The sequence below is a fragment of the Balaenoptera physalus genome (genome assembly GCF_965194825.1).
Source record: "Balaenoptera physalus genome assembly, chromosome: 1".
NCBI classification, from domain to species: Eukaryota; Metazoa; Chordata; class Mammalia; order Artiodactyla; family Balaenopteridae; genus Balaenoptera; species Balaenoptera physalus.
The window spans coordinates 154,691,438-154,718,729 of record NC_138882.1 but is presented as its reverse complement, the minus strand read 5'-3'; the positions used below and the strand labels follow the sequence as shown (position 1 = coordinate 154,718,729).

The window sequence follows — 27,292 nt, the reverse complement described above, 5'->3', positions numbered from 1 at the left end:
AATAAAAATGCTCTTTAAGTATGACATGCTTATTGTGTGTCAACCACTGTTGTGAGATAGGTAAGATAATCCTAACTTTGTAGACTTGCGAACTAAGGCTTAGAAAAGTTAAATAACTGTCACCCTAAGTGGTAAGTAGTGAAGCCTGGATATAACATTCTTTTTTTTCCTAGTTCCAAAGCCAGTACTCTTTTTGTGCCTCTCCCACATAACCACTGTTAACATTCTAGTATGTTTCTTCCAAGTCTTTTTTGGGCACATTTTTTCGTGGCTGAGATCATACTGTGAACACAATTTTCGACCCTCCTGATTTCACTTAACATAACGGCATAAGCATTTTTCCTATATGATCTGGCTCTGCCTTCCTCTCTGACTTCATCTTATACCTCCTTCTGCCTTGGATGTCATACTCCAGCCACACTGGCCTGTCCCTGGAAAAAGTCCAGAATGTTCTTGCCTCAGGGCCTTTGCACTGGCCACTCCCTCTGGATCAGCTGCTCACGTATCAGCTCTCAAATGGTTAGTTTTTTCTCATCCTATAGGTCCCAGCTTGAATGTGTAGGCTTTTCCTGAATGTCTGTCTCAAGTAGGTCCTGTTCTCTTTCTTAGCCCCTTGTGGGTTTTCTTCATAGCACCTGTTACAACTTACTATTAGTTTATTTTATTTGCCTTTTTATTGTATCCTCATGTCACCTTCATCTTTGTAGGTCTAGCCTAGCATGGGCCTATACATGATTCTATACTGAACATGTTTGTATATAAAACAATTTATTATCCTGATGGTTTCATAGAAGTTCAAATACTGTGTCAAAATGTAGGAACATTTTTAAGGCTTTTGCTTCATATTACTGCAAAAATTTCATCCCCACATTCCAAAACGTATATAACTGCAAGTTCTGTGTGAGGGTACCCTTGCTAGTGTGATCAGTTTCAAAAGTTTTAGCTAAGTATACATCTGTAAAACGATCACCTCAATAAAGTGGTTTTAAAATAAAGTGAAATAGACAAAAAAAAAGAAAGCATTAGCTATCTTGATAGCTGACTCAAATGATGCCTGTACATTGTAGGTGCCCAGGACATTTTTGTTGAATGAATAAAGGAATCTCACTTGATAAGGGGATGATATAAAGTTGACACATGGCCAGAGTTCCAAGAACACCTGAATGCTCTTCTGGGCCCATTTTCCTATAAGGTCACACAGAGACATGTAAGTGCAGAGGATGACGGGAAGCAGAGGTGCACAGCTGGGCTCCGTCTTCAGCCCCTGTAACCTGGGCTAGACCTTGCAAAGGATTCCTTTTGCTGGGCCTAGAAGCAGTCAGAGCCTAAAAATAAGGTTGCCCCCTACCCCTTTTCCCTACATCTGCATCAGAATGGTGAGCAAAGACCTGTTCAGAGCAAAAGAAGACTATTTGCCCTATCGATTTGCCCTATCATTGCTGCTATAGACCTGTCCAAATGTCATTTCAATATTCTCTCCTTAACAGATGAGGTTACATTTTTATTCACATGTAACAAATGAACAAAGACTTTAAAAACTGATAATATTTAATGCATGGCATAGTAAAAAATTTACCCTCTGAGACTGTGAGCCAATAAAAAGCTCTTGAACCTGACTGGATTTATTCCTGCAAGCCTCTTTTTCAAGCGAGCAGTGAAGGAGGAGATAGATACTGAGACCTCCCCTTATCAGTGTTGTTTTCATGTGCATGTTTTTTAAACTAGTCATGAGGTTAGATATTTTCCAAATGTTTGTTAGCCAGTTTTTCTTTCTTTTTCTTTTACTTAATTATTTATTTGTTTGTTTGTTTATTTAGGCTGCACTCGGTCTTAGTTGCGGCACATGAGACCTTCGTTGTGGCATGTGGGATCTTCAGTTGCGGCATGCAGGCTTCTTAGCTGTGGCATGCAGACTCTTAGTTGCGGCATGCATGCGGGATCTAGTTCCCTGACCAGGGATTGAACCCGGGCCCCCTGCAGTGGGAGCTCGGAGTCTCACCTACTGGAACATCAGGGAAGTCCCATTGTTAGCCAGTTTTAAGTCCTCTTATAGGTAACTGTTCACGTGTTTTTTCTGAGTCTATATTGATGTCTTTTGTAATATATTTATGTGAGTGCTTTAAGTAGTAAAAGCAGTAATCCTTTTTTATATCTGTGGCAAATGTTTTTCTAGCTTATCTTTCTTATAATTTTTAGTGTTTTAGTCTTACTGAAGTTTTAAATTTACATGTAGTCCATTGTATCAATATTTTTTCTTGTTGGTTGCTTTTAAGCTTAGAAAAGTCCCAGATAAATGGTTACTCATATTTTTTTCTTATTTTACGGTTTGATAAGCATTTCTAGTTTAGAAGGTGCTTTTTAGTTGTATAAGGGAACATTGAAATTGTTTGAGTTGTAAATACCTTGTTCTGTAGTACCTTCCCCAAAACTGGTGTAAACTTTTTTTCCAATTTGGCTTTGAAAAAAAATAGATTTCAAAGAGAGGTATAACTAGATAAGCTTTAAAGGTATTTCTTTGTTTAGTTCCTGGGAATCATTCAGCTTTTTTATGCTCTCCCTGCTATCTCCTGGAATGGTATATACAGGGGAACCCTTTAGCATACTAACGTAATAAGGATGCCTTTCATGACTCAAGAGATCTTGGGAATCCTTGGGAAATTGTTCAGTGACTCTCTGCAATGGAATTAATGTTTTCAAGCCTGCATTCTGTGTAAGAGATACATTTTCAGAGCTGGTCTTGCTGTGAGCTCTCGAGCCCCTCCCTCCTGCTGTCCTGGGAGTGGTGCACCCCCCAGATAATTGGATTGCGGTCAGTGTTCCTTTGTTGCTTGCTTTTCAGAGAGGGGAGGTTGTGTATTATCCCAGAGGGCTGGGGGCTGCTGTAGCGTGAGTGCATTGTCTCAGGGGCTCTGCTGATCCAAGGCCAGTCCTTCATTCTGGGGCCCTCAAATCACTCCTTGGCCTTGGCTGTTCTTCAGCTAAAGGGAGAGATTCCCAAATGCTACTGATTGTTCTTATCTATTTTTCCAAAGGGAGAATGCTAGTACCAAGGAAGAGGGTGGGTGTAGAGGGGCAATCAATTACCTTGTCAGCTTAAAACTAAAGAAAATGAGCCCACAATTTTAAGGTTATTTATTTTATCATCCATTATTTTCCTTATGTAGACCCCCCTTTGGGGCAGGAGATTATTTTCCCGGTCACTATACTGATTTGGATCTCCAAAACAGCCACCCAGAAATGGAACTCTGAAACATGGTTTATTTTAAATGAATGTGTTTTCTTATTTAAACCAGCTTGGTATAATGAGGAAACAGAGGCACAGAGAGGGCTAGGGACTTAGCCAAGATGTAACTAACTAGACACAGATAGTTATGGAGTAAAGATGCTTGGTGTTCATGCCTTCCACTCCAATACTTTCTATTGCTTCTTTTCTCACAATCTCCAAAGAAGTATAGTTTACAACTTTGGCTATGAACAAACAGAATACATCTCCTAGATTCTATTTTTACAAATTCTTTGCTAAAATAACCCATTGAAGACAAATATATTTTTATTTTTGTGAATTTCACCTTAGTGATGTGATGTAACTTGTAACCACCTGAAGGAGACGCTGAATTTTCTACACGAAAGTTGCTATGGACTGAATTGTGTCCCTCCAAAATTCATATGTTGAAGCTCTTAACACCCAATGTGACTCTATTTATTTATTTATTTATTTTCTTTCACATCTTTATTGGAGTATAATTGCTTTACGATGTGTTATTTTCTGCTGTATAACAAAGTGAATCAGCTATATGTGTACATATAGCCCCATATCCCCTCCCTATTGCGTCTCCCTCCCATCCTCCCTATCCCACGCCTCTAGGTGGTCACAAAGCACTGAGCTGATCTCCCTGTGCTATGTAGCTGCTTCCCACTAGCTATCTATTTGACATTTGGTAGTGTATATATGTCAACGCTACTCTCTCACTTCGTCCCAGCTTACCCTTCCCTGTCCCCGTGTCCTCAAGTCCTGTGACTCTCTTTAGAGATGGGGGTTTTAGGAGGCAATTGAGGTTAAATGAGGTCATAAGGGTAGGGTCCTAATCCAATAGGTTTGGTGGCCTTATAAGAAGAGGAAGAGAGAGATTTTTCTTTCTCTCTCTGCCATGTGAGTCCACAGCCAACGTGAAGGTGATCACATTTGCAAGCCAGGAAAATCACCCTCACCAGAACCCATGGCACACTGATCTCAGGCTTCCAACCTCCGTACTGTGAGAAAATAAATTTCTGTTGTTTAAGTCACACAGTCTATGGTATTTTGTTATGATAGTCCACGCTGACTAATATACTAAATTACTGTCTTACTAAATCCTGGTTCCTAGAGCCAGTAGACATGCAAATTACAAGATCATTGAAGATGATCCGTGATTGATTGATTGAGTTTTATTTATTTTTTTGACCACACGGGATCTTAGTTCCCTGACCAGGGATGGAACCCACACCCTCTGCAATGGAAGCACGGAGTCTCAACCACTGGACCTCCAGGGCAGTCCCATGATCCATGTTTTAGAAAAATTGTTCTGATGGTTCCTTTGATGCTCTGGGTACCTTTTGTGGGTTTGAGTTGTGAGTGCTTCAGAGCACTTGCTTTATTTGTAAGAAATAGCTTTTTGTTGACTGGAAATATCCTCACAAATGGGACTGGTGGGTAGAAGGTGGCCTATCCTCCACTAAACCAGGAGTAAAGGATGCATTAGCATTGTGATGTCACTGCAGCCAGAGGTCTTTGCTACGCTGGGAACTCACTTCTGGGCTCCTGAAATCACTTAATTAAGGGCAAAAGCACATAATACCTGAACAGCATTACTGTGCTAGTTTTGTCTTTCCTGCCGTGCTGAGTTATTCATTAACATTTGTATAAAATATCTGAATCACAGAATCCTTTCAGGAGTCATTGCTTCTCTCTGTAGACCAACTCTAACACAAGCATCTCTAACGAAATTCTGAGCGTCAATCTTCCCCATCGCAGATCTGGTGCCCTCGCACAAATGGATCCAGCCAATGTCAAAATTGGAAACAAATATTTAACAATGCAACCTCGGACAAAGTATGAGATCTAAAAATGTACGACCTTATACCTCATAAAGTTCTTGAAATAAAAGAAAGCCAGCTCCTGGTCTGCAGGTCTTAGCAGAGTGGTAATGCTACTTTCATAATGTTAATCACCAAATGTCCTCCACCTCTGAGGATGGACAGGCTCCTTGGATCACGCAGGGTACTAGAAACCAGGAAACAAGAAACAGCACCCACCCACATAGCCAACAGCACCTCTCACATCCTCCTACAGATCCTGTTCCCCAGGTGCTAGACAGTAGAATAATCATTTAAACCTTGGCGAGCCGCAGTGACACTTCAGATCCATTCAGATGACTGTATTTGGTTCCTACGCAGGGTTGGCAGTTACTCCGTGAAGCAGACAGGGTGCAGCCATAGCCCTATTTAACAGCTGATGGCGCTGACGCAAAGCGGGCTTGAGGACTCCATAGCAAATCCACCCTGAAAACCATCTAGCTCCTCAAGGATTATCTGGCACTCTGCTGGGCACTGGGATAAAGAGGAGAATTAGACATGGTCCCTGGCCTTGCAGAGCTCTCAACGTAGCGGGAAGGAAAGACCTATAAACCCATCATTACAGCGTGAAAAGTGCTGTAATGGAGGAAAGGAAACGGGAGGCCATAGGAGTAGAGAGGAGGGTACCTAATGCAGATTCTTAAAAACTGGCCAAATTAAGTTAAAGAGATAAGGCATTTTTACCTTGGAAGGTTTTCCTTTTAGATTCCAAGATAACCTTCATAGTTTCTAATTGTGATTTAAAAAACACAAACTTTTGATATATGGTTTTTTAACTTTGATTTAATTTCAGCATTGTCTCAAGTGTTGGCTTCTTAAAAACATCTTTCTCACCCTTCCTGTAGTTAGAAGGAACTGGAGGGGTGGGTGTGTGTTTTCAGTGGCTGCTACCCCCCCGGATGGGAAGGACGAAGCCAGGTGCAGGAGGACGCAGCTGCTGGCTAAGGCCACCTGCGGAAGAACAGCCAAGTGGGGAATCCCAGTGTCCAAGGGACTCGGTTGTTTGTTTTAAGAGTTATGTAAAAACCTGGCATTTGGGGTCCCAGCATGGAAAGCATGGCAACAGGGATTCTGAGGTTGGTGTTTGGGCATTAGAGAGGCAGGTGGAGATTGTGAGAAGGTCTGTCCACAGGAGGCTGTTGGATGATTATGGTGCTGAGATCAGTGGAAAATGGCAGAGGCCAAGCAGGCTCAGTCAGAGGTTCTGTACATCAACCTGCCTGAGTCTCCTTTTCCTCCTGTTTAAAATGGTGATAGTTCTGTCTGTCTCATTAGGATGTTATAAGGCAGGGGTCCCCAAACCCCGGGCCATGGACCGGTACCGGTCCACGGCCTGTTAGGAACCGGGCTGCACAGCAGGAGATGAGTGGCGGACGAGCGAGCAAAGCTTCATCTGGGGCTCCCCATCGCTCCCATCACCCCCTGAACCAACCCCCCAGCCCCGGTTCGTGGAAAAATTGTCTTCCGCGAAACCGGTCCCTGGTGCCAAAAAGGTTGGGGACCACCGTTATAAGGGATAAATGAAACTCACGTGCATAAGGACACTGGTCCTTGTAAAAAATGTAGCCTTCCCCACCCCTCCTTCCTTCCCATACCCCCTTCTCCTGCCTTCCTGCACTACTCCTTTTCACTTTTCAGGAGGTAGTAGTACATGGAGCTATATTAAAATGTTATATGCAAAATGTGCCACTCAGGCTTCTAACGGAGGTGGCGATACAATAACTTCTGAGACACTTAGTGTGGTTCTGCCATTTGAAAAACGGAAGGGACAGTCTGTATTAGTCAGAATAGGTGAATTATTGTAGCAAACAAATCTCGGAGCAAACAAACCCTCAAATCTCAGAGACTTAACAAGGTTACTTCTTACTCATACCAGAGTTCAACATGGGTTTGCAGGAGGCTGTGCTGCTGTCATTCAGGGATCCAGCCCCTCCCATTTAGTGGCTCCGCTTTCCTTTAGGGCCTCGGAGTTCTCCCTTGTACCCTCTGCATCTACTGAGTAGGCAGGAAAGAATGAGAAGATAAAACATCATACAGAAGTTGTTTAGGGACCAGGTGTAGAAGTAATCATTTCTACCCACATTCCAGAACTCAAGTTACTCAGCCCCACTGTAGCCTAGCTGGGTGGCCAGGCAGAAAAGGAGACAGGATTTGGTGGACATATGATAGTCCCTGCCCCATGGCCAGAACACTGGGCAAATTATTGGAAAAGAAGTGAATAAGATCCTCTTGTTTAAGCTATATAAACAGAGCCCATTGACCCTCTGTTTGGAATGTCCTGTTGGGGTGTGGTGGGGGGCATTCAAGCTAGAAGAATGAGAGGACATTTCTGAGATTCTCTGATTCAGTAAAGCAGCAGAGAACTGGAGCTGAGTTACCCAACTGAACTTCTGGTGCCTTAAACTGAGTTCTTGGAGTAGAAATAGAACGTTGAATTTCATTTCATAGATTGTTCTTCCAGCTTGACGTATTGGAGATTTTTAGCACGCACGCTCACACCTGGCTGCCCGCCACCTTCTGCCATTGCAGATACGCTTACAGGAAGCCGTAAGTGGATCTGCTTTTGATGCTGGCAGCATCTTACTAAAATGCTTTTGCTGGCATCATGGAACAGGAGCAGAATTCAGCTGGGACCAATAATGAGGCTATTTAGAAAGTTCTTTCCTCTACCACCTGACAAGGCAGATGTGGTGGGGATTTTTCCACTCCCATTCTGTCGATGGTGGCTGAAATTAGTTCAAGGCCATCAAAAATGTTTAGACCTTGAGACCTGAAACCCCTGACCCATAAAAAGGACAAATCCTCTTTTTCCTATCCAGCAAGAGAAAAAGAAACTCACCCCAGAGACTGCCAACACAGAGGTTTGTCACCTATTTGTTCTCTTAACAGCCTAGAAAAAGCACAGCCATGTGTTAGTTTGGAAGGAAAAAAAGTATTGGCCTTCGTTAAAAATATCTCTAGATAACATTACTATGGTTGATGCTTTTTCCCCTGAAGTCGTGGTAAATTGAAATAACATTTTTTTCTAAGCACTTTCACTTCTATAATCTCATTTAGAACTCCCAGTCATTATTGTGTGAGGTAGGGATTTCATGATTTATCCCCATTTAATAGGTAAGACTACTTAAGGTCCAGAGAGATTAAGTGACTTGCTTAAGGTCTGTGAGATATGAATTCAAGATTAGTACCCAATTATCTACACTTCCAAACTCTTTCACTAGACCACATGAGGTTATATCAGCTGATGCTTTTTCTTGGAGAGGGTGGTGTGCTCCAGCCCTTTATAACTGACTCCGTCTGTATGTTGATTCATTCATCCATCTGTCCATCCACAAACTCTGTACCAGGCATTGTGCCTGAGATACAAAGATGAATGAGGGTCTTTGCCTTCAACAAGTTCACAGCTTAGTAGGGGAGGTGGACACATAGATAAATGTGATGGATACAATTATATGTGAAGACCCCAGGGTATGATGGGTATGTATGTGGGAGAAGGAGCAGGATTGGACACACAGTGAAAGCATGGTTAGTTCTTCCTGGGAAGGTCAAGGATGGTGTCACAAGGGCAGTGACATTTGAGCTGAATCTTAGTGACTGTCAGACACATTAGGGGTATTGGGGCATCCCAACCCAGGGCACCAGCTTGTGCAAAAGCATAAAATCTTGAGAAGATATGGCCCGTGTAAGGATATTCTGGCATATTTGGGGATGGTTTTGGAGAGCGGTGAACCCCAGGGAGCACCTGGCAGCATTGCTGGGCTAAAAATGAAGGATGATATTCTGTAATGCTTGTGTTCACCCTTGTCCCTGGGCCCATAGTGACATCTCAATTCTCTGAACTTGGGGAATGTTTTGGATCTGACCCACATGACCTAGTCCTTGATTATGTACTCTCTTGTCTCATTCTGTTCTTATTCTCATCAGTAAACCTGGACTCCTTAGTCTGATTGTAAATGTTCAAAGATCCTGAACCATGTCACATTCTTGCTGCATCCCATATCCCGGCACCAAGAACAGTACATTGTAGGTGCCAAGGAACTGCTTAGTGATTTTTAAATATTCAGAAATCAAGCAGTGAACTCTAGGGAATGTTCGCAGGGTGTAACATCATGAGAGGGGAGGCATGTGGCCTTCAGTTCAATCAGGTAACCCCACACTGTGCCAGTCACAGGGGACATAGATGAAGACTGGTTCTTGCCCTAAAAGAGCTCACAGTCTTGAGTGGAAGGTAGACATGGAAGGCAGTAATTGCAATTCCATGGGGAATGGAATAGTCTGAGGAACAAGTTCTGTGAGATGTCAAATAGGGAACTGTTAATTCTGTCTGGGGGAAATTGGGAAACTTTACTGTCTGCTCCCAGTCCGACGTAAACTCTCAAGGCAGGGGATTTGTGTGCCTTGTTTAGTGTTGAATCCCTAGTGTCTGGCACGTAGCAGGTGGTCAATAAATATATGCTGCATGAATTTATGGAAATTAATACTTGAACTTGATTTTGTGGGGTGAGTATGTGTTCACCAAGCAGAAGAAGCAGGGGAAGTTATGATCCAGGAAGAGAGAATAGCTTGTACAAAGACACATACACAAGAATACATTTTTATTTACCTAAATGTTGTTTCCTTGAATGTAGTTCCAGAGAGTGTTCTTGTATAGTGTGACTATCAGTGGGCTTTCTGGATCATGGCCTGTCTTATTTTCAGTTTTTGACCAAATGCTCCTCACATATTGCTGTGCTAAGTATCTTAGCAAGGTTGCCCATACCAGCACATATTCACCAGGAACTTTGTCAACATCATAAATAGGTATCAGGTTAAGTTGGTTATAGTAATGTGACCATGTAACCTGATTTACCTTGGACAGTACTGGTTTATGCCTGTTGTCTACATGTAATTATTAATAGAGCTTCCTTGCACTCTCAAAAGTGTCTAGGTTTGACCAAGAGAAGGTGGGGTCCCTTCTCTCAAGCATCAGTCAAGGAAAGTGGTTGATGTAGAAAACCCCACTACCAGATTTCAGGAGCGCTAATTCAACACTTATTCAACAGATATTGACTGAATGTGGTTCTATTCTGGATACTCCAGGAATCTCCAAGGGTGACCAAGACATGGTTTCTCCTTGGCCCTTATTTCAAAGTGATGATTGTATATATCCTGTCTTTCTCATGGTTGGTTGTGTGAATATCAAAATAAATACTCTGAAAGTGTTTGTTGAATGATTATAATGAGTTAATGTATGTGTACTTAACCTCTCTCTGCCTTAGCTGTTCTTATCTGTCAATGCAGGGATAACAATAATAGTACCTACCTTATAGGATTATTGTGCTATTAAGTGAGTTAATGCATGTAAAGAGCTAAGACTGGTACCTGACACATTATTTATTGAGCATTTATGCTCAATAGACAGTAGTTATTATGTGAAAGCACTTTGCAAATGAAACGGAGCTACCTATAGCTTTCTACAGCTTAAAAATGAGAAAAACAGCTATTTGGAAGCTTTGCTTAAGGAAGGTTACATTTTTTTAATTTATTCAACCATTTGATTATGAATCAGATATGACCCCACCCTTAAGGAGCTCAAGCCTAGTAAGAGAAACAGATATGAAAAAGAAGACTATGAACTTACCTGTATTTGTGTCATGAAACAATGTCCTATAAATTTGTGGAGTCTGTTAGAGGTCTGCTGGGTACCCCTTCGCAGACCACTCACTGAAAATCTCAGTAGAGAAGGGGATGGGCACAGTGGAAGAGGAGATGGACATTGATATTAATCAAGGAAGCGATGTGGTTAGATTGAAATTTTAGAAAGGTCACCGTGGTTGGTAAATGGGATTCAGTCAAAATTGGGGGTAAGAATATGTGGATGATAATAATCCAGGAAAGAGATGCAGAGACTTGAACCAAGACAGTAGCAGTGGGTATAAGAAAAGTTAAGGAGATATAATCTACACAACTAAGCAGTTGGCAGGACTCTTGAGAAACTTACAGACAGCTTTTCTCAACTAAAAGAGGTATAGCTTAAATGATAAGATCAAGACACCAGGTTTCTGTGACAAAGTGAGAGAGTGGCATGGACATATATACACTACCAAACGTAAAATAGGTAGCTAGTGGGAAGCAGCCACATAGCACAGGGAGATCAGCTCGGTGCTTTGTGACCACCTAGAGGGGTGGAATAGGGAGGGTGGGAGGGCGGGAGACGCAAGAGGGAAGAGATATGGGAACATATGTATATGTATAACTGATTCACTTTGCTGTAAAGCAGAAACTAACACACCATTGTAAAGCAATTATACTCCAAGAAAGATGTTAAAAAAAAAAAAAAAAAAGACACCAGGTTTATTTTCCAAGCCCTCACTGGGTTCTTGTGAAACCTGTGTTGTCCCACTATTAATTGTTAAAGTTTGTGTCTCTGTAAGTGAAGAATAATTGGGAAGTGGATTAATTGTGAAGCTTTAACGTAGGTAGATAGTATGAGAGGAGTAAGCACTATAAACCTGTGTGGTTGGGAAGCCTCAGAAGCTGAGACATTCCATTTGGAATCTTGGATAGCAATTACCAAAGGCTCTAAATTAAATATAATAGACGAGGAGGCTTGGGCCTAAGGGTGGTAGCATTGGTGCTGGCACCCAAGTCTTTTGACTCTCAATTCACCGTTTACCCACTGCAGTATCATTCAGACTAGACTAGATTGGTTTCCTCACTGGTTGCTGAGTTCCTCAGAGTGCCCCAGGAAGTATGTGAGGGTGGGGTAAATGTTTAGTGGGGCCCACTCTTCCCCCCACCAGGAGACCAGCACTATTTTATTTGTTTATACGTTAGAGGTTTGCCTAAGATTTTACTTCGAAAAATCACTTGCTGGAAAAAAAGTTTGAAAGTACATCCTCTGGAGTTACAAACTGGCTATAAATAGCATGATATTCCTATAGTGCAGAACTGTTTCTCTCCTTTTAAACTAATTATATATCTATCTATATGCAATTATATAGTGATTTAACTTTACACATACGTACATACGCATATTAAATATTAACTAACGTTACTGTCTATATAGCTAGTAACATTCGTTAGATAATATTTAGAATACAGTATTAATTCTCTTAAGCACTTGCATTTCCTAGAGTTATTCCAGAGTCGTGGTTTCATGGAGCGTGGGAATGTGGGCAGGTGATGAATTCACGCTCCAAGCTGCAACAGCAGCCATACCGTCCTCTTTTCCATACCTTCCACGTCATCCAGGCCTCGCTGGAGTTCTCCGTGACTGAAGACCTCTCCAGCTCTAGAAGCACGAATTCAGTGTGCAGACCCTCACGTTATATTCACTAAAGGAGGTTGCAGCCAGAGCACTCCCCCCTCTAGCAATAAAACAATGGCTCTGTTGAAAGCTCACGGCTTCAGCTCGTGGGTTTGTTCTGAAGAGCGACTTCCACTTTGGAGTTTCTGATTTTAGTCACTTGAACATTTCTTAGAGGGAAAAAGACTGTCCTTTAGCAGGAATTTCTTACATCAGAAAAAATGATTCTGTGGAAGGGTGGATTCCAAAAGATTTTTCTTTTTGGAGTCATCTTTGGGATTCATCTATTTATCATTTATTTCTAAGAGAGGCCATATCTTAACCTGCCACGTGAATGTATTCATTTTACTTGAACAAATATTTACTGAGTGCCAACTATGAGACAGCCACTGTGCTCACCTGGAGGGAAGCAAAGACAGACAATCCTTGCCCTGGAGTACCTTGAAAACACTCTGGGAGACAGACCTGTAAACAACTGTGGTAATGCTCTGGCATGAATTCTGTGGAGGCAGGAAGAACAAGCTGCTATAAAAGCTCAGATAATGAAGCAGCTGATTTTTCCTAGTGAGGTTGAAGCCTTGAAGGATGGGTATATTTTTCAGGGAGAGAAGTCATTCCAAATGGAATGAAACTACAGGAACAAAGGCATGGGGTAGAAGGGCCATGTAGGAGAATAGAGTGGCATGTTTAGAGCAGTGTATATAAAAGGGAATATCCCAGAGAAGTCAGGAAGCTTAAGCGAAGGTTGGATTATAAGGAGGCTTGAACGCCATACTGCATAGTTGGATTTGATTTAAGCAGTGAGGATCATGAAGGTTTTTCAGGTAAAAAGTAACAGAACATAGATTGAATCATATGAAATTGACAGTATTTGACTGCTTTTGACCTGTAAAAACAATTTCATGTGTTCAACCTAATATAAAACATAGTTAACATTTTTGAGTACTTAACCGTATGCCATATACCCTGTAACACATGCCTTACATGCATTATCTCATTTAATCTTCACAACCCTAGGCATTACTGTTGTCCGCATTTTAAGTATGATAACACTTGAGAGCATCTTTGGACTTAATCAAGGTCCTAGTCAAAACCGTTGGTTTTATGATTTTAACCTACCATTTCCAGTTCTGTATTTTATTAAAATAACTCTAGTGACCAGGGTGGACATTGGAGGAACATTATACTAATCTGGCTCTTCATTTGTGGCAGATTTTAAAATCTCCTTCAAAAGCTTGATTTCCCTTTAGCCAGTATTCTTATACTGGAATGTCAGTTGAAAATCTGAGTTAGCCTTACCAAAAATTTTGTTTGCTAATTGAAAACTATTTATATATAGACCCTGACATATTAGAGCTGGCATCCAGTTTCATTTCTTCTTTACTCAAGAAGATTCTGGCCCAAAGAGAAGTGATTTGCCCAAAGTCATAGAATTATTAGCGGTAGAGATGGAACTGACTTTGAGATCTCCTGGCTCCTCTCTGTTTCCTTGTGATTTAAAATGGATCTTACTTTCAAGAACACACATTGAACACCTCCTGTGTATAAGAGGCATTGTTCTAGGAATGTTCTTCAGTAATACCCTTATACATGGACACGTGTAAAATTTCATGTTAGGTGGATGGCACAGTTTGGCTATATACTGATACCAAGTAAAAGATATAGGGGAAAAATCTGTCCTTTACCCATCTGTGTCTTGTAATTGGCACACATAGTTTGTGTAGTCTTACTTGATAATAAATTTTAACAGTGAAGAATTCCATTGAAATTACTGTTCCACGCCCTTGTGGAGTTTGTTTCCCTGTACCCCAAGGTACCCATATGCTGATAGACAATAAGGAACAAATTTCAAGCAGTAGCTTGTATATTATCTGAGTTGTGAAATCTTTAAGACGACAAGAGTTTCAAAATTCTTGAATAAGGTGGAAGTTTTAATAATATACATAACATATATGACCCACACAGTTTACATTCTTAGGGTTTTTGAAGGCTAGCAAAGCCTTCTGCAAGCATTCTCATTTTATTGGCAGTGTAAAAAAAAATCAGATGTGATGATTATTTGATTATCCCATGATCCATTTTATGGATAATAAAGTAGGCAAGGTAAGTATTGAATAACAAAATCAGTAAGTACCAGTTTGGGGTAAAATTGGCATTCTTTTTTATATTTTTCTTGAAACTGTCCACAGAACCATAAGTTACATGTAACATAGTTTGTAAAATCCTGATGTGGGTTTTAAAACTATGATTTTAGTTATTCACTCTTCTCAGTAAGGGAGCAAACTGAATAGTGAGGTCAATAACAATAACCCTTTTAAAAGAACTTAAGTATAATTTCTGTAATTACCTAGGATTAATGGTGCCTTGATAAAATAAAAGTTATGTATTTGTGAATAATTTCAGAGTAGGACCAGGGCTTTTCCAGGCACTGAAATTTCACAGGAGCCCAGCATCTTTATGGTTACCACATAATATCATAGAGGAAGGTTAGCATGAAATAGGTATTTGTAGCCTACAAGGCTTTGGGGGTTATAATGTTACAACTTCTGTTCAAAAATCTTACATTAAAAAAAATACTCATCCTCCTTAAAGATGTGATCCTTTTCAAGGTGGTATTTTGAACTTGAAGCTGCTGTTGCTAAGGCGTTGCTAAGGGAAATGAGCTACTCAGCACTAATGTGTAACTTTACTCTTCTGCCTAAAAGTAGTTAAATCATTCCCCCAGCTTCAGAGTCAGCGAGGGAAAGGACTAAAAAGGGTCAAGTGGAGAGTTGCCTTTTTCTCACAGTTACATAGCATGCCTCTCTTGTTTTTCACATTTTTTTCCTTCACCTTTTGTAGAGAAAGGAAGCGACCTTCCTAGGCATAAGAGGGTTGAAACGGTAAACTAGGCTACTGAGCAGGGCAAGGCTTATAATGAATGTAGACTGTGCCTGACTAAGGCAGAAGGAAGTGCCTGACCACTGAGAGAAATGCTTCTGCTGATGACCAACCTCGGAAAAGGGCTTTTTACAATAACCCAGCAAACAGTAAGGGTGACTTGAAAAAGAAAATTATGTATTAATGAATGAAGTACCAAATCATTGTGCCCTAAGCATTTGGTTCAAAAGTTCTAAAATATTTGGAATCAATTATTTATGTTCTTTTATTGTGTGCCCATTATGTTCAAGGTAGTGATATTCTACATGCTGGGGATATAAGGCAAATAACATACAATTTCTACCCTGCAAGCTCACAGTACAGTGTGAGAGTAACAAAGAACTATAATTCATTGAGAACAATCTGTAATAGAATTGTTTGAAAATTGTTGAAGTTCAGAATTATGCTCACAGTTGAATTTTTGATAAATAAAATTTGGAAAATATTTGGAAAGTTTAATGTCTTGGGGTTTTAGTAGATGATTCCATCTGAAGATCAGGCACTCTTACCTTTACTTTCAGAGATGGAGGAGGGAATAGCACACACACAAAATAATAGCAGACAAAAGCGCGACCCTTGTAATTTTCACAGGACCAGGATTCTATCATCACCTGGTGGCAAAATACTAAAATTACGGGTGTAAGTTAGGTGGATGTTTTTTTCTTTTTTCTTTTTTTAAAATTATTGTTATTGTTTTAAATGTCAGCAGATGGCAACAGCATTACTCTGAATGTTAGTTTCTGATTACAGACTAACAGAGAATAAGATTTAAGTTGTTTAGATCTACACTTTTCTATATAAGGTAGAATTTATAGAAAAAAGAGTGTGGACTGAGGTTAAACATATATAAGTTTGAAACTTAAATTTGCCTCTTACTAGCTGTGTGATCTTGAGCAAATCACTTAAATTCTCTAATCTTTAGTTTTCTTATTGGGAATCTCAGAGTTGTGAGATTAAATGAGATTTATAGGCAAAGCACATAATGCAATGTTTGACACATAGTGGATGCTCAATAAATGCTAATTCTTGTTCTTTTCATAAAAGTACTTACTGTATAAGAGGTCCTGTTTCCCACAGTCATCATATCATAATATTCCTCTATTTACAACTTTTAAAAATGGAATAGGTTGGGATAGGTTCAGAGGAGACCTCAGAGGGGGTCTAGCTAGAAGGAGCTGGCTGCCAGTATCCCCTTCCTGCCCTCCTCCCCGACCTTTGTTCCTGTATGAAATACCCTCCACTGTCCAGAACAAATCCTATCATTCTTTAAGCCTAGCTTCAGTTCCAGCTTCTCTCATGAAGCCTTCCCCATCACTCAGGTGGTATCCTCAGCATTGACTGCCTGTCAGTATTTCATTTTGATACTATTCTCTTTACGTTCTTCCTTATACTATTAGGATTTATGCATAAAAATGAAGCTCCTTTCCTAGCCAGATTGTAAGCTCCTTGGTGAGCACTGTGACTTTTATTTCTTTTTATTCTTCATGTTAAGATTTTAGCACTGAACTTTGCACACAGGGCTAAGTAAATGTTTATCTGCAGCAGACATTTTTCATTAGAACAGGAACAGACCTTTTAGCCTTTCTTAGTTATTATTGTCTTTTTATGCTCTAATCGTTTAGAGAGGCTTTGAATTGTTTTTTCTTCAACAAGATTGACTTATCTTGTAGCCAGGTACTAATTCATACAGTTTTTCCTTATTTTCCACGTTAATAATAATAGCTACCATTTAGAGTGCTGCCTCCACCAAACCTATATCTGCTTAATTCTGGCAACAAACCTTAAGAGAAGTATTATTGTGCCCATTTTACAGATGGGGAAACTGAAGATTAAGGAGCCTAGCATATCATTTCCCCCTGAGAAGGTGTTCAGCAACCCCTAGTTGAATCAAAACAAATAGGCCTTGGGATAGTATTTGAGGTGATGAGGGCAACTATTGATCTTCATTCATTCCCCATGACTGGAGTGCTGCCTGGAGCCATGCTCTGTATTATAAAGGGCGGAGGACAAAGAAGTTAAATGAATCAGTGTTTGCTGAGCAGATACTCTATGTAAGGAGTTTTGCCAGTTTGGGAAGAGGAAGTAGGGGATAGGGCTGGGGACTTAATCCTGCCGTCTAAGATTTTGTGATTTGTAGCTTTAATTCTTTGTTTCTCTCTCACTTCGTTTGTTTTGAGAAAAGTCAAACACACCTTCCATCTTCCCTCTGCTTTCTCTTCTAGTCTGTGCCCATCTTTCTCATTTATTCAACACGTATTTACTAAGCATATTCTTCTGTGGTATGAGGAGGGGAGATCTTACTTTTAGATGAGTCAAACACCTTTCTAGAAGAATTCTTAGTTATAACAATTGTCACTTGAGTGAGATTGTGCATGTCAAGTGCCAGTACAGTGTTTGATGTACAGTAGACTCCTAGTAAAAGAGCAGTTTTTATTCACACTGTAAGTCCTACTATTTTTATTTCTTCTTCTACTCCCTCTCCTCTCCTCCCCTTTACCTTTACCTTTCCTTCTTCCTTCTACTCCTCCTCTTCCTCCTTCTTCCACAAATAACCTTCCTTGCCTTTTACAGTACATCTGTTTATTTGTAGTTACAGAATTATAAATGAGTTCAGAGTTTTAAAAGGCCCTACATTGAATTATTTTCAATACTGTATTAATCTCGTTAAACACTGCATCCTTTAGTGGTATGAGTAGCTACTCCATATTTCATTTATTCAGTGGCCTTTGATTTGTGAAGATTTATATCTATACTAAGGAGTTTTTTTGTTTGTTTCTTTGTTTTTTATTTTATTTATTTTATTTTTAGTAAAGCTCATCTGAACTGAAATGAAAAGGCCTCAAATCCCTTAATATAGAGATCTTCAGAAATCTCTGTGTGTTTGCACATTGACCCTGCTGAGTTTTCTTAAGCTATGATGAGAATATATCAGTGAAAAGTCCAGACAGGGACTCCCTTAAATTAGATTTCTTTGATAAATGTGTACTTACCGTTTTTTAGAATTTTGTAAGTAAGGCAGTTTTCCTGTCCTTTAAATTTTCTTTCCCAGAAAGACACCCTAGTGCTTTAAGCGTGCGAGCAAAGGCACATTTGAAAAATCATGCATTGATTCTGGAAAGAAGCCTCTGCTTTCAGCTGCTGTTCTAGCACAGGCTTAGGAGTATGGAAAGAAAACAGTCAGATCAAGTGTGGATCTACCCTTAAGTTAGTTTACCTGCCTAGGTGAACTCTTGGTCATATAAGTTGACTATACACCCATTTGTCATATTTCTCCACACAGTAGCGCTCTTCTAGCCCTTTCCCACAATCCATAGTAGACAAAACTACTTAGGAAAGAGAAAGGCGTGACACAGTCAGGTCATATACCTCTAGTAGCACATCAACAGTGAATTCCTGATCCTACTGACAGACGCCATGTCAGTCTGGCACATCGTTCTTTCCTCTGTGGTATGTTTGCATTTTCTTACAAAATTTGATTTAATGTTTCTGCAGGAAAAAAAAAAAAAAAGACAAAACCAACACCACAATTCATCAAAGGAAAATTAGGCTTTAAATTTTATCAGAAGCTCTTAAATATAGTATACCATTGTCTGGGCATACTGACTGTATTTTCCCTAAAAGAAGAAATGCCAGCAGCTCAGGTTTATTTTTCAAGGGAAGAGAGAGAGGATAAAAAGAAATTGAACCACACGAAAATGTCAGGTCATAGTCACTGATGACGCTATTTAAATGGTGTGCAATAATCACATTAGGGCAGAGCACATGGAATTCCCGATTTCTGCATGACAGTGAAGAAGGGCCAGCAATTATCTGTGTGTGTGTGTGGATATGTGAGTGTCTGCTCACTCTACCTTCCCACCCCATTTTGATAATTCAATTGAGGGGTAAGAAGAGGTAATCCAGACACCCGGAACAGGAGGAAAAGGTCTGCAGCTGTGCTCGGAGGGACTGGTGTGAAGAGAGAGGCTCAGTCTGACTTGGAGTTTTGTGCTATTGCATGTGAATGCTCTGGAACTGCTCTAATCGACTGAAAATGAGCCGGCTACGGTCATATGGAACAGGTCTGTTTAGCCACATCGCTGGGTAGCATGGCAGATGGTAGACCGTCAATGGGTGGTATTGATTGGCTGGATTTGCCTTAGGGTAACAAGACTATGGGTCCTTAAAAACCCGCTTCATCTTATTTTCCTTTGTGCAGCTACGTACAGTTGTGGTTTCTCTTCTCACTCCCCCAGTCCCCAATATCTCCTTTTTTCCCTTTACAAATCAAAAGCCTTCCTTGGTAACCAAAATAGAGAGGTTACCTTGAGATAAACACTCTTTAAATTATCACCAAGGGAAGAAAACTCGAGAATATTTTATTTACTAGGCTGATTACATTTTAATGTTTGAAGAAAGTGACATTTTAAAATTAGTGTTTAAGACATATGGTGAGTGTACAAATTAGCTTATTTCATACAACCAGAATTTCATGAGAGCAACTCCTCCTTCTCACTCCCCAGTTAAAAATTGTCACTTGAAACTTAATATATTTGAGGAGGTTAAATGGTATTAAGTGATGCAGACTTGACTTAAAGATGAAGGAGACAGTCACTGTTGTGTATGGCTAAATGTTGCCGGATGGGCTGGAAAAATACTAGTATCGACATCCGTGTTTGCAAGAGGATGTGGAAGTTTCAGGGCTTTAATTTTGTCCAGCCAAGAAAACAAAATCCCAGGTATCTGTGTATGTTGGTTTCTCTTTTAGATATGAGGGAACATAGAATGGTGCATGCGTACTCTGTGAGTAGTAAAAGCCTCCTTAAAAACAGGTCATATAATGATATAAGTGATGGGGTTTATTTTTGTCCGGGTGGTTCTTTATCCTTTTAACATCATCCCTTCATCACTTGGGGCTTTCAACTTGAGACATTCTATTTATTCCTGGCAGAGGAGCAGATTAATTGGAATAGAATTGTACAAAGGAGACGCCAAGTTAACTATACAGACAAAATTGTACACAACAGAAATGTTCCACTTTGAGGTAGATCTTAGGGGAAAAGAACAGCACTGGGGAAATATATATCATTAGTTTGCTGTTGTGGTTGTTTATAATTGTGTTTTAAAAAGAGGTGCTCAAGGCTTTTTTGTTTGTTTTTTTCAGTGTCTTTACTTTTAAGCTTTTGGTTATTTCGTATCATGAAAGATCATATCAAATATTACTACGAAGAAAAGTTACACCCTTAAACTCTTGCCTCCATCTTGTGTGTGCTTCGTTCATATGCCTACTTTTGAATTGAGTGTTTATCACACTTGTCAATGTTTCTCTCCTTTTGCTAAAAGAAAATATCTCCATGAAGTTTTTGGTTTTCCCCCTTGCTCTGCGTTGATTGGATTTTCCTTTTTCATCCTTTGCTGAATGAAACAAAGCTTGTTTGTGTTTCATTCTTCACAGTTCTTATTAGAATTGGTGATGGTGTTTTGTTTTGTTTCCTCACTATAAGTCAGGAGAGGGAATTTTATTTATTTATTTTGACAAGATACAGAGAGAGATACAAGACAGATGCCTGTTAGGATGCTGGCGTTTCTCATGTCACATCCTACACCCAAAAGCTGTTCCAAGGGAAAAAAAAAAGTCTTTTAAGATGGTTCATTTGAATCTGTGCACTCTACCCACCTGGTGGTTATACAGTGAACTGTTACTTTAAAGAGTAGTTGAAACACCAGCCATGTTTGGGGCAGGCTGCTCTTGCAAAGAGAGCAGTACATATAACAGGCGTCTACTGTGTGTGAGATAAGGGGAAAATTCAGCTCACTGACTAGAGGTTTTAATGTGCGAACTCTAGGGAAATAATATATTGACTGTTCCGTGGCACGCAAGAAAATTGAAGAACCCTTTGCAGACGGAGTGCTTTGCAAAGGATTCTATCTGTTTCTCTTAAAACAAAATCTGTGGCAAGATGTTTGAAATCAGCAGGACGCTTAATGCTGCTTTGTTAAATAATGAGGTAATATTTTGTCACTTTTTTCTGGGCAGCATCTGTTTCCCTCCCCCTTCATTTTTTTCCTGTGTTTATGAAGGATTCTCTTTCTTTCTTTCTCTTTCTTTCTTTCTTTCTTTCTTTCTTTCTTTCTTTCTTTCTTTCTTTCTTTCTTTTTTTTTTTTCTTCTCATTGAAGTCAAGGAAATAGAATTCACGCTTCCATTTGTGTTCCTTCCTTTCGGTGCTTTTGGAGAATTTGGTTGTCTTTTTTTATTTGCAGTTTCAGCCGGCTGCTGTTTCCTAGCCCATTGTGCCACGTAAGGCTTCTCCACTGCGCGGAGTAGGTAGTTATTAACGCTGAATTGGCTTCTGGTACAGTCCATCTGGACTCTGTGTGGGAAAGCTGGCTGCCGGCGACTGATGCTGAGATATCTGCAACCTTTGGGATGTGTGCATGGTGGCGAGGGGCTGACTGATATGAGATTACTTCTTTTAAGGGAAATTGTTATTAATGAGTCAAGAAACTGCTCATTTATGGTAAGAAGGATACAGCGGCACTGGCAGCCCCACAGCTCTGGGATATCATTTTTAGGTTGCCTTAGCTGCTTGAGTGAGACAAGTTTCTTTCTGTGGTGGTGGAGGATTGTGGCGGAAAAAAAATATCATGCATGACTGGGAGACTCGCCTGCCTGATTCTTGAGATAATATGTTAAGAATCTGTTGCTTTACAAATGTCACACCACTGATGTAGCGGTCAGCCCCTCACTCTGAAAGATGAATGGTACTACTGGAAACGCAATAATAAGGTTGACTTTTCCCAACAATAGGATTCTGCCTTTGTCTTTAGAGAAAAGGCCTCTGAGGACATTTGTGCATTTGTTTGAGGATTCCGTTGAAAGGCTTTAGAGTGGAGGTTTTTGGAAAAGTGATCAATATACAAACTGCATGGATTTTTAGCCTAGCAAAACCAGCTAATTGTTTATACTGTAATATACAGTTACTATTTTGGAAAACTGGCCAGAATATCTTTTGATGTACCTAATGTTAATTTATGGCTCACTAAGTGTGCTGAGATTAGTATGGATGGAAGAAAGGGGTTTTAAGAAATTCTGACTTTTATAACCTCCAGAGAAATACACAGTAAATATTTTTGTTCCCAGTGAGCTGTTTTTATTTGTGTGTTAGTCAGCATTGTGTTCATGTTTACTTTTCACAGTATTTTGATATTGGTGAGATCATACTCAGAGTTTCTGTTGTTGATTTGGGGCACCTGTACCTGCCCTGTGTACGTATGTTGAGCTCTTTAGAGCACTTAACCTGTGAATTTGTCCTTCATACACAGTTCAAGGGATACTGTAGTACTATTGTGACTTGTAGGACGCTTTATACATTTGTTCAAGAAATTATTTTAAAAGTTTACTTAATTCAGTATTGTTCCACTTGATGGGATCATAGTTTTAACATTTCTACTTTTCTATTTCACGTACTTTCATTTCTAATAGCTGAATTTATTTATATTCAAGTCTAATAGCTCATGTTGTATACCCAACAGATACTGTTTTATGGTGTATCTGTATTTTTAAAGTGTGTATATATATGTATATTTGTATGTGTGTTCATGAAATAGTAGCTTGGAGAAAATAGCTTTAATTTTCTAATGTAAAGGCTGTTTTCTTTTAAAATAATTTTTCACAGACCCATTTATTCTTGGACTTTGAAGCCTAGAGCATAGCATGATTTTCGGCCTATATTTCCACTTGGCCCAATCCCATCCCGCTGTCAACTCCAGCCAAAGATGAAAAATTATGTTAAATTATGTCTTTAGTAATATTTGTTACCTCTGTGTATTTATTGAGGAACAAATTGACTAAATTATGAATTAAATAAATAGTGATACATTAGCCTTTGGGGTAAAAGTAAAACATAAACTCCTCAGACAAGCTACTTTAAAACCCAAACTAGAACAAAAAACTATACTACTGAAGGCTTGGTAGCATAGAGGTTATGAAATGTATAAAATGGGCAGACAAACTGTATACATCACCACACACTTGCTAAATGTCTCTTTGCAAGTCTTTTACGAGGCCAAAGAAAAAAGACATCCTTTGAAGGAGAGAAGCAAAATCACGTGTTCAGTTCGGCAAGATGAACACCCTGTACCAGTTATGAAATGAGGCTGTTGTCAAAAGTGTGTTTTACCTTTCTCTGAAGCAGTAGAGAAAGCAAAGAGAGAATGTATTTTAGTGGATTTTTAAAAATTCAGATCATGTTCCTATCCAAGTTGAGAAATAAATTCATTTAAATAAATCATTCATCATTCTCTGTTTTGAAAAGCTCAGGCAGAAGGCAGAAAGGTAGAGGCTGACAGCTGCCCCCCTTCTCCCCCCACAGCTTTTTTTCTTTTTTGTTTATTAGGAAGTAGTTTTCTGAAGCAAACTTGTATGAACCTGGTTAACAGAGCAAGCCCGATCTCAAACTTGCTTTCTTTCGAAATGCTGGCCATATTAGCTGCAGAAGGAGCATTACTCACTAAAAATCAGCAATATTGGGGAATAATAAAGTTAAAATGTAGATATATTAGCACATTAAAGTGCTTTTGTTGTATCTTTAAGCCCAGAGGCAGGTCATTAAATATGCATTTTGCTAGAAAGCAAGTGTCGAAAAAGATAAGGTGGTTGAAAACATTCTATAAGGGAAAAGCGCTCCGTCAGAGGGGTGGGGTGGTACCGCCCTCAGGACAGGGGACAGGGAGAACACTCCCACTGTTAAGGTTTGCAAGCCGCCAGTGACCTGCAGTTGTTACAGTACTTTTGAGCTGGGAGGAAGGAAAAGGTAAATATACAAGTATGGCTGTGTTGCTTCAGCCTGGCCTTAATTACCAGACACAAGAAGCAGTTCAGAAATCTGGTCTCTGTTGTTGTAGAGGTCACCAAATCATTAACATCGTCAATCTGGCAGTAGCTAATTTAAATAGCACCTGATGTTGCAACGCCTCCCTTCGTTTCCCCAGCCAATCAGATCCTGGCTTCAGCTGACAGATGGTCCCATAAATGGATGTAAAAAGGGGAAGCTTCGAGCCAATTTCAGCAAGGCTCTGTTCAGTTGTTCTTATCTACATCCTAGAATCAGGGGTTTCAGCTCACTGCTCCTTTTCTTTCTTTTTTTTTTCTTTCTCTCCCCCCACCCCCCCAAAATAATTGATTTACTTTACAGTCATCCACACTGTGTTTTGTGGATCTTTATAAATATATTACAATAGTAGTCATTTTAAAAATATATTCTGAAACCTTTGCAAATTTTAAGAGAAGAGTCGAAGCTCTGCGAGACCCAATATTTGCCAATAAGAATGGTTATGGTAGGTATGACTAGATTTATAATCTGTTGTTTGTGCCGCTGGAGGGGAGAAAAGCATATCCACCTTGACCAGTCTTATGCTTGCACAAGACTTCAGTTCTCTGCTGCTGTTTGGTTCCTACATTTACTATCTCTTTTGTGTAGAGAGTGCGGGTAGGTCCTTTTATTGAAAAGCAGTTGGGAAATAGATTGTCATTTTTAACAGGTCATTGTCAATTTTCCCTTCAACATAAAGGTGGGGGTGGGGAAGGGGAGGTGGGCTGAAATAATTGCTGGTTTGTTGAAATAGGTTATATTACCTGAGACCATAATGGCAAAAGAAGGATTTTCTTTTTGTAAGGGAGAGGAGGTTTGTCTCTGTGCCTCCTCGGTTTTGTGGGGCTCGAGGTGGCTGCCGCGGGCTTAGGAATCTCTCCATTTCCGTGCTGGAAATTTAAACCTTGAGAGGCAGCTCCTGAATACTGAACGTTGACATGGGCAGTTGTGTTTCGGGGGGCTGCGCATTCAAAACGGCAAAGAGAGTGATTTATTTGGGCTTCAGTAAATGCTGCATCTTGTATTTCAAAGAGTTTCCTGTCATGACCTCATAAAAAAGAGGAGGCGGCTTGTATGTGTAGCGGTGCCTGGCGTGTTGAGTTGTTGCTTCCTTCTCTGGGCAGCAGCTCTGTAAGAAGGAATGTCAGCTTTTACATAACGTTCCTTTCCGCTTTTGACACACTGTGTGAGGGTCCATCTTCTTCTGATCACAGATGGAGTGGAATGGCTTGAAGATGGTAAGTGAAAAGAGGAAGACAGCTTGGAGGTTCCAGCCGTGTGTGTGTGTGTGTGTGTGTGTGTGTGTGTGTGTGTGTGTGTTCGTGCGCGCGCATAAGGATGGTGGACTGTGCATCGTAAATCACTGTGCAGATCGTTTGTGTGTGTATGTGTGTGTTTATTAGTGTCTCTCTTTTCTGAAAACCAGAATCCATCTCCAAGTGTAATGGCACTGCACGCACACAAGGCACACACACTGCCTCTTTTATCGAACACACATTTTAGCCAAGCAAGGTTGGTGTCTTTTTTGACAATCACAGTGTCACCATCGCTGTTGGCTGGCGTGCCCACCGCCTCTGTGAGCTTTCAACAGAATTGCACGACTGTTAAAGTTAAAGGCACATTTCTTTTTTCAGTCTCCTACTCGGAGTGATGGGGAAGGCTGGGAATGAGGGGTGGAGGAGGTGAGGCTCAGTACCAGCAGATGCAATTGTGGAACAGGACTTTTGGATGTAGAAGGGGAAGTAGAAAACCTTTCTGCCAAAGTAGTAAATCTATTTTTAGCATCATCTTTTTCTGAAAAAAAAAAGAAGCAGGGAAACTCCTTAAGTGCCGCTCCTGTTGCCTGATGTTGACCCTGAAGATATGGCACAAAATGGCATGATCAGATGCCACGAGTGCCCACTTTGACTTTGAATTTCACTAGCAATAGCTTTCACAGGGTTTCAAAGCTTGGTATGGGGGGAGGCTGTAAATTCATATCCATCTCACTTATTTTTTGCTAGAAAAGCCTCGGGAGGACTTTTCGCTCTGCATAGATGTTATAACAAAGCTGTGGTCTTTTTCCCATTCTTAGCGGATTGCCTTTGTCTGGCTGCTTGTTTTGATGGGTGTAAAACAAATAAGATTAGACCGAGCAGCCCAACTGAAAGCGATAGCTGGGAGGAAAACCCAATGAAAGGTTGCCGGGGAAACGAACAGAGGAAAAGCCGGGTAGGGAGCAGGTGGCTATCATGAGAACACACTGCAAACAGTGTAAAAAAGGCGGGGGGGTGGGGGGGACAGGACCTTGATTATCTTTGCTGTTCTTTGTGGCCGGCCCAACTTTAATTATTCTTTATAAATAGGTGTTAATTACATTTCTAACTCTGGTTTACAGTGATTTTTAGAAATCTATTTTTAAGCATCTGTTCTGTCTCCCCTGTTGTGGGTTTTTTTTTTTTTTTTTTTTGGTTTAAAAAACAGAGAGAGAAGGAGAGGGGGAAGGGAGGTAGGGAATCTTGCATTTTTTTCTCTCTCTCCCTTTCTCTCTCTTTCCCCCTTTTCCCTGCTGTGAAATTGTGCTGGGAAAAATCGCAAGGAATCCTGTGAGGCCATTTGAAAAAAATGTAAATTATATTGAATGAAGTTGACGGAAGCATAATAGTGAACTCCCACAGCTGATACGTTCTGCGAATGATTTCTTAGAAATTTCCAGCAAATATCCATAAGAGAAATATAGGTAGAATACATTTACCCTAAGCAATGATCTTGTGCTAGGTGGTATTGGTGTTTTTCCTAAATCAGATATTGATACTACAGTTCCGGGGTGTTCATTGTATCTCTCATTTTATACCCCGAGTAGAAATTACTTTTTAAAATAATAAATGAAAAGCTCTATTCTAGTCTTCTGCTTCGCCTCCCTCTCCATGCCTCCAGCCACAAGATCCATCAGGCTGTACCCTTGCAACCACTGCCTTCCATTCAGCATTTGGTCCTGGTCTTGGCATAAACTGAGTGAAAAGCTGATTTTTTTTCCAGCGTCTCTGAACGTCTGGGACCCATGCGTGCACTGGGTGACAGGCATCTCTTGCTTTTTCTCTCTCAAAGTGTGCTTTACTAGTAGTCTCTTTTTCTCATGGTGG

At 40.2% G+C, this 27,292-nt stretch overlaps 1 protein-coding gene across 8 annotated transcripts in view; it reads left to right on the top strand.

The window, feature by feature from the left end:
• ELAVL4 (ELAV like RNA binding protein 4) overlaps positions 1–27,292 on the top strand; it is a 148,550-nt gene that overhangs the window by 34,263 nt on the left and 86,995 nt on the right. For 3 of the 8 annotated variants that reach the window (XM_082430426.1, XM_082430424.1, XM_082430427.1), the window contains exon 1: positions 21,958–25,408. The exons of 1 other annotated variant lie outside the window; for it this stretch is intronic. In XM_082430426.1, coding sequence (XP_082286552.1) covers positions 25,385–25,408 — 24 coding nt within the window. In that variant the 5' untranslated portion in view covers positions 21,958–25,384. Of the gene's footprint in view, positions 1–6,945; positions 21,819–21,957; positions 25,409–27,292 lie in introns of those variants that run through there. 4 more of the 8 variants (XM_082430431.1, XM_082430430.1, XM_082430425.1 and 1 more) reach the window with 3 other exon arrangements.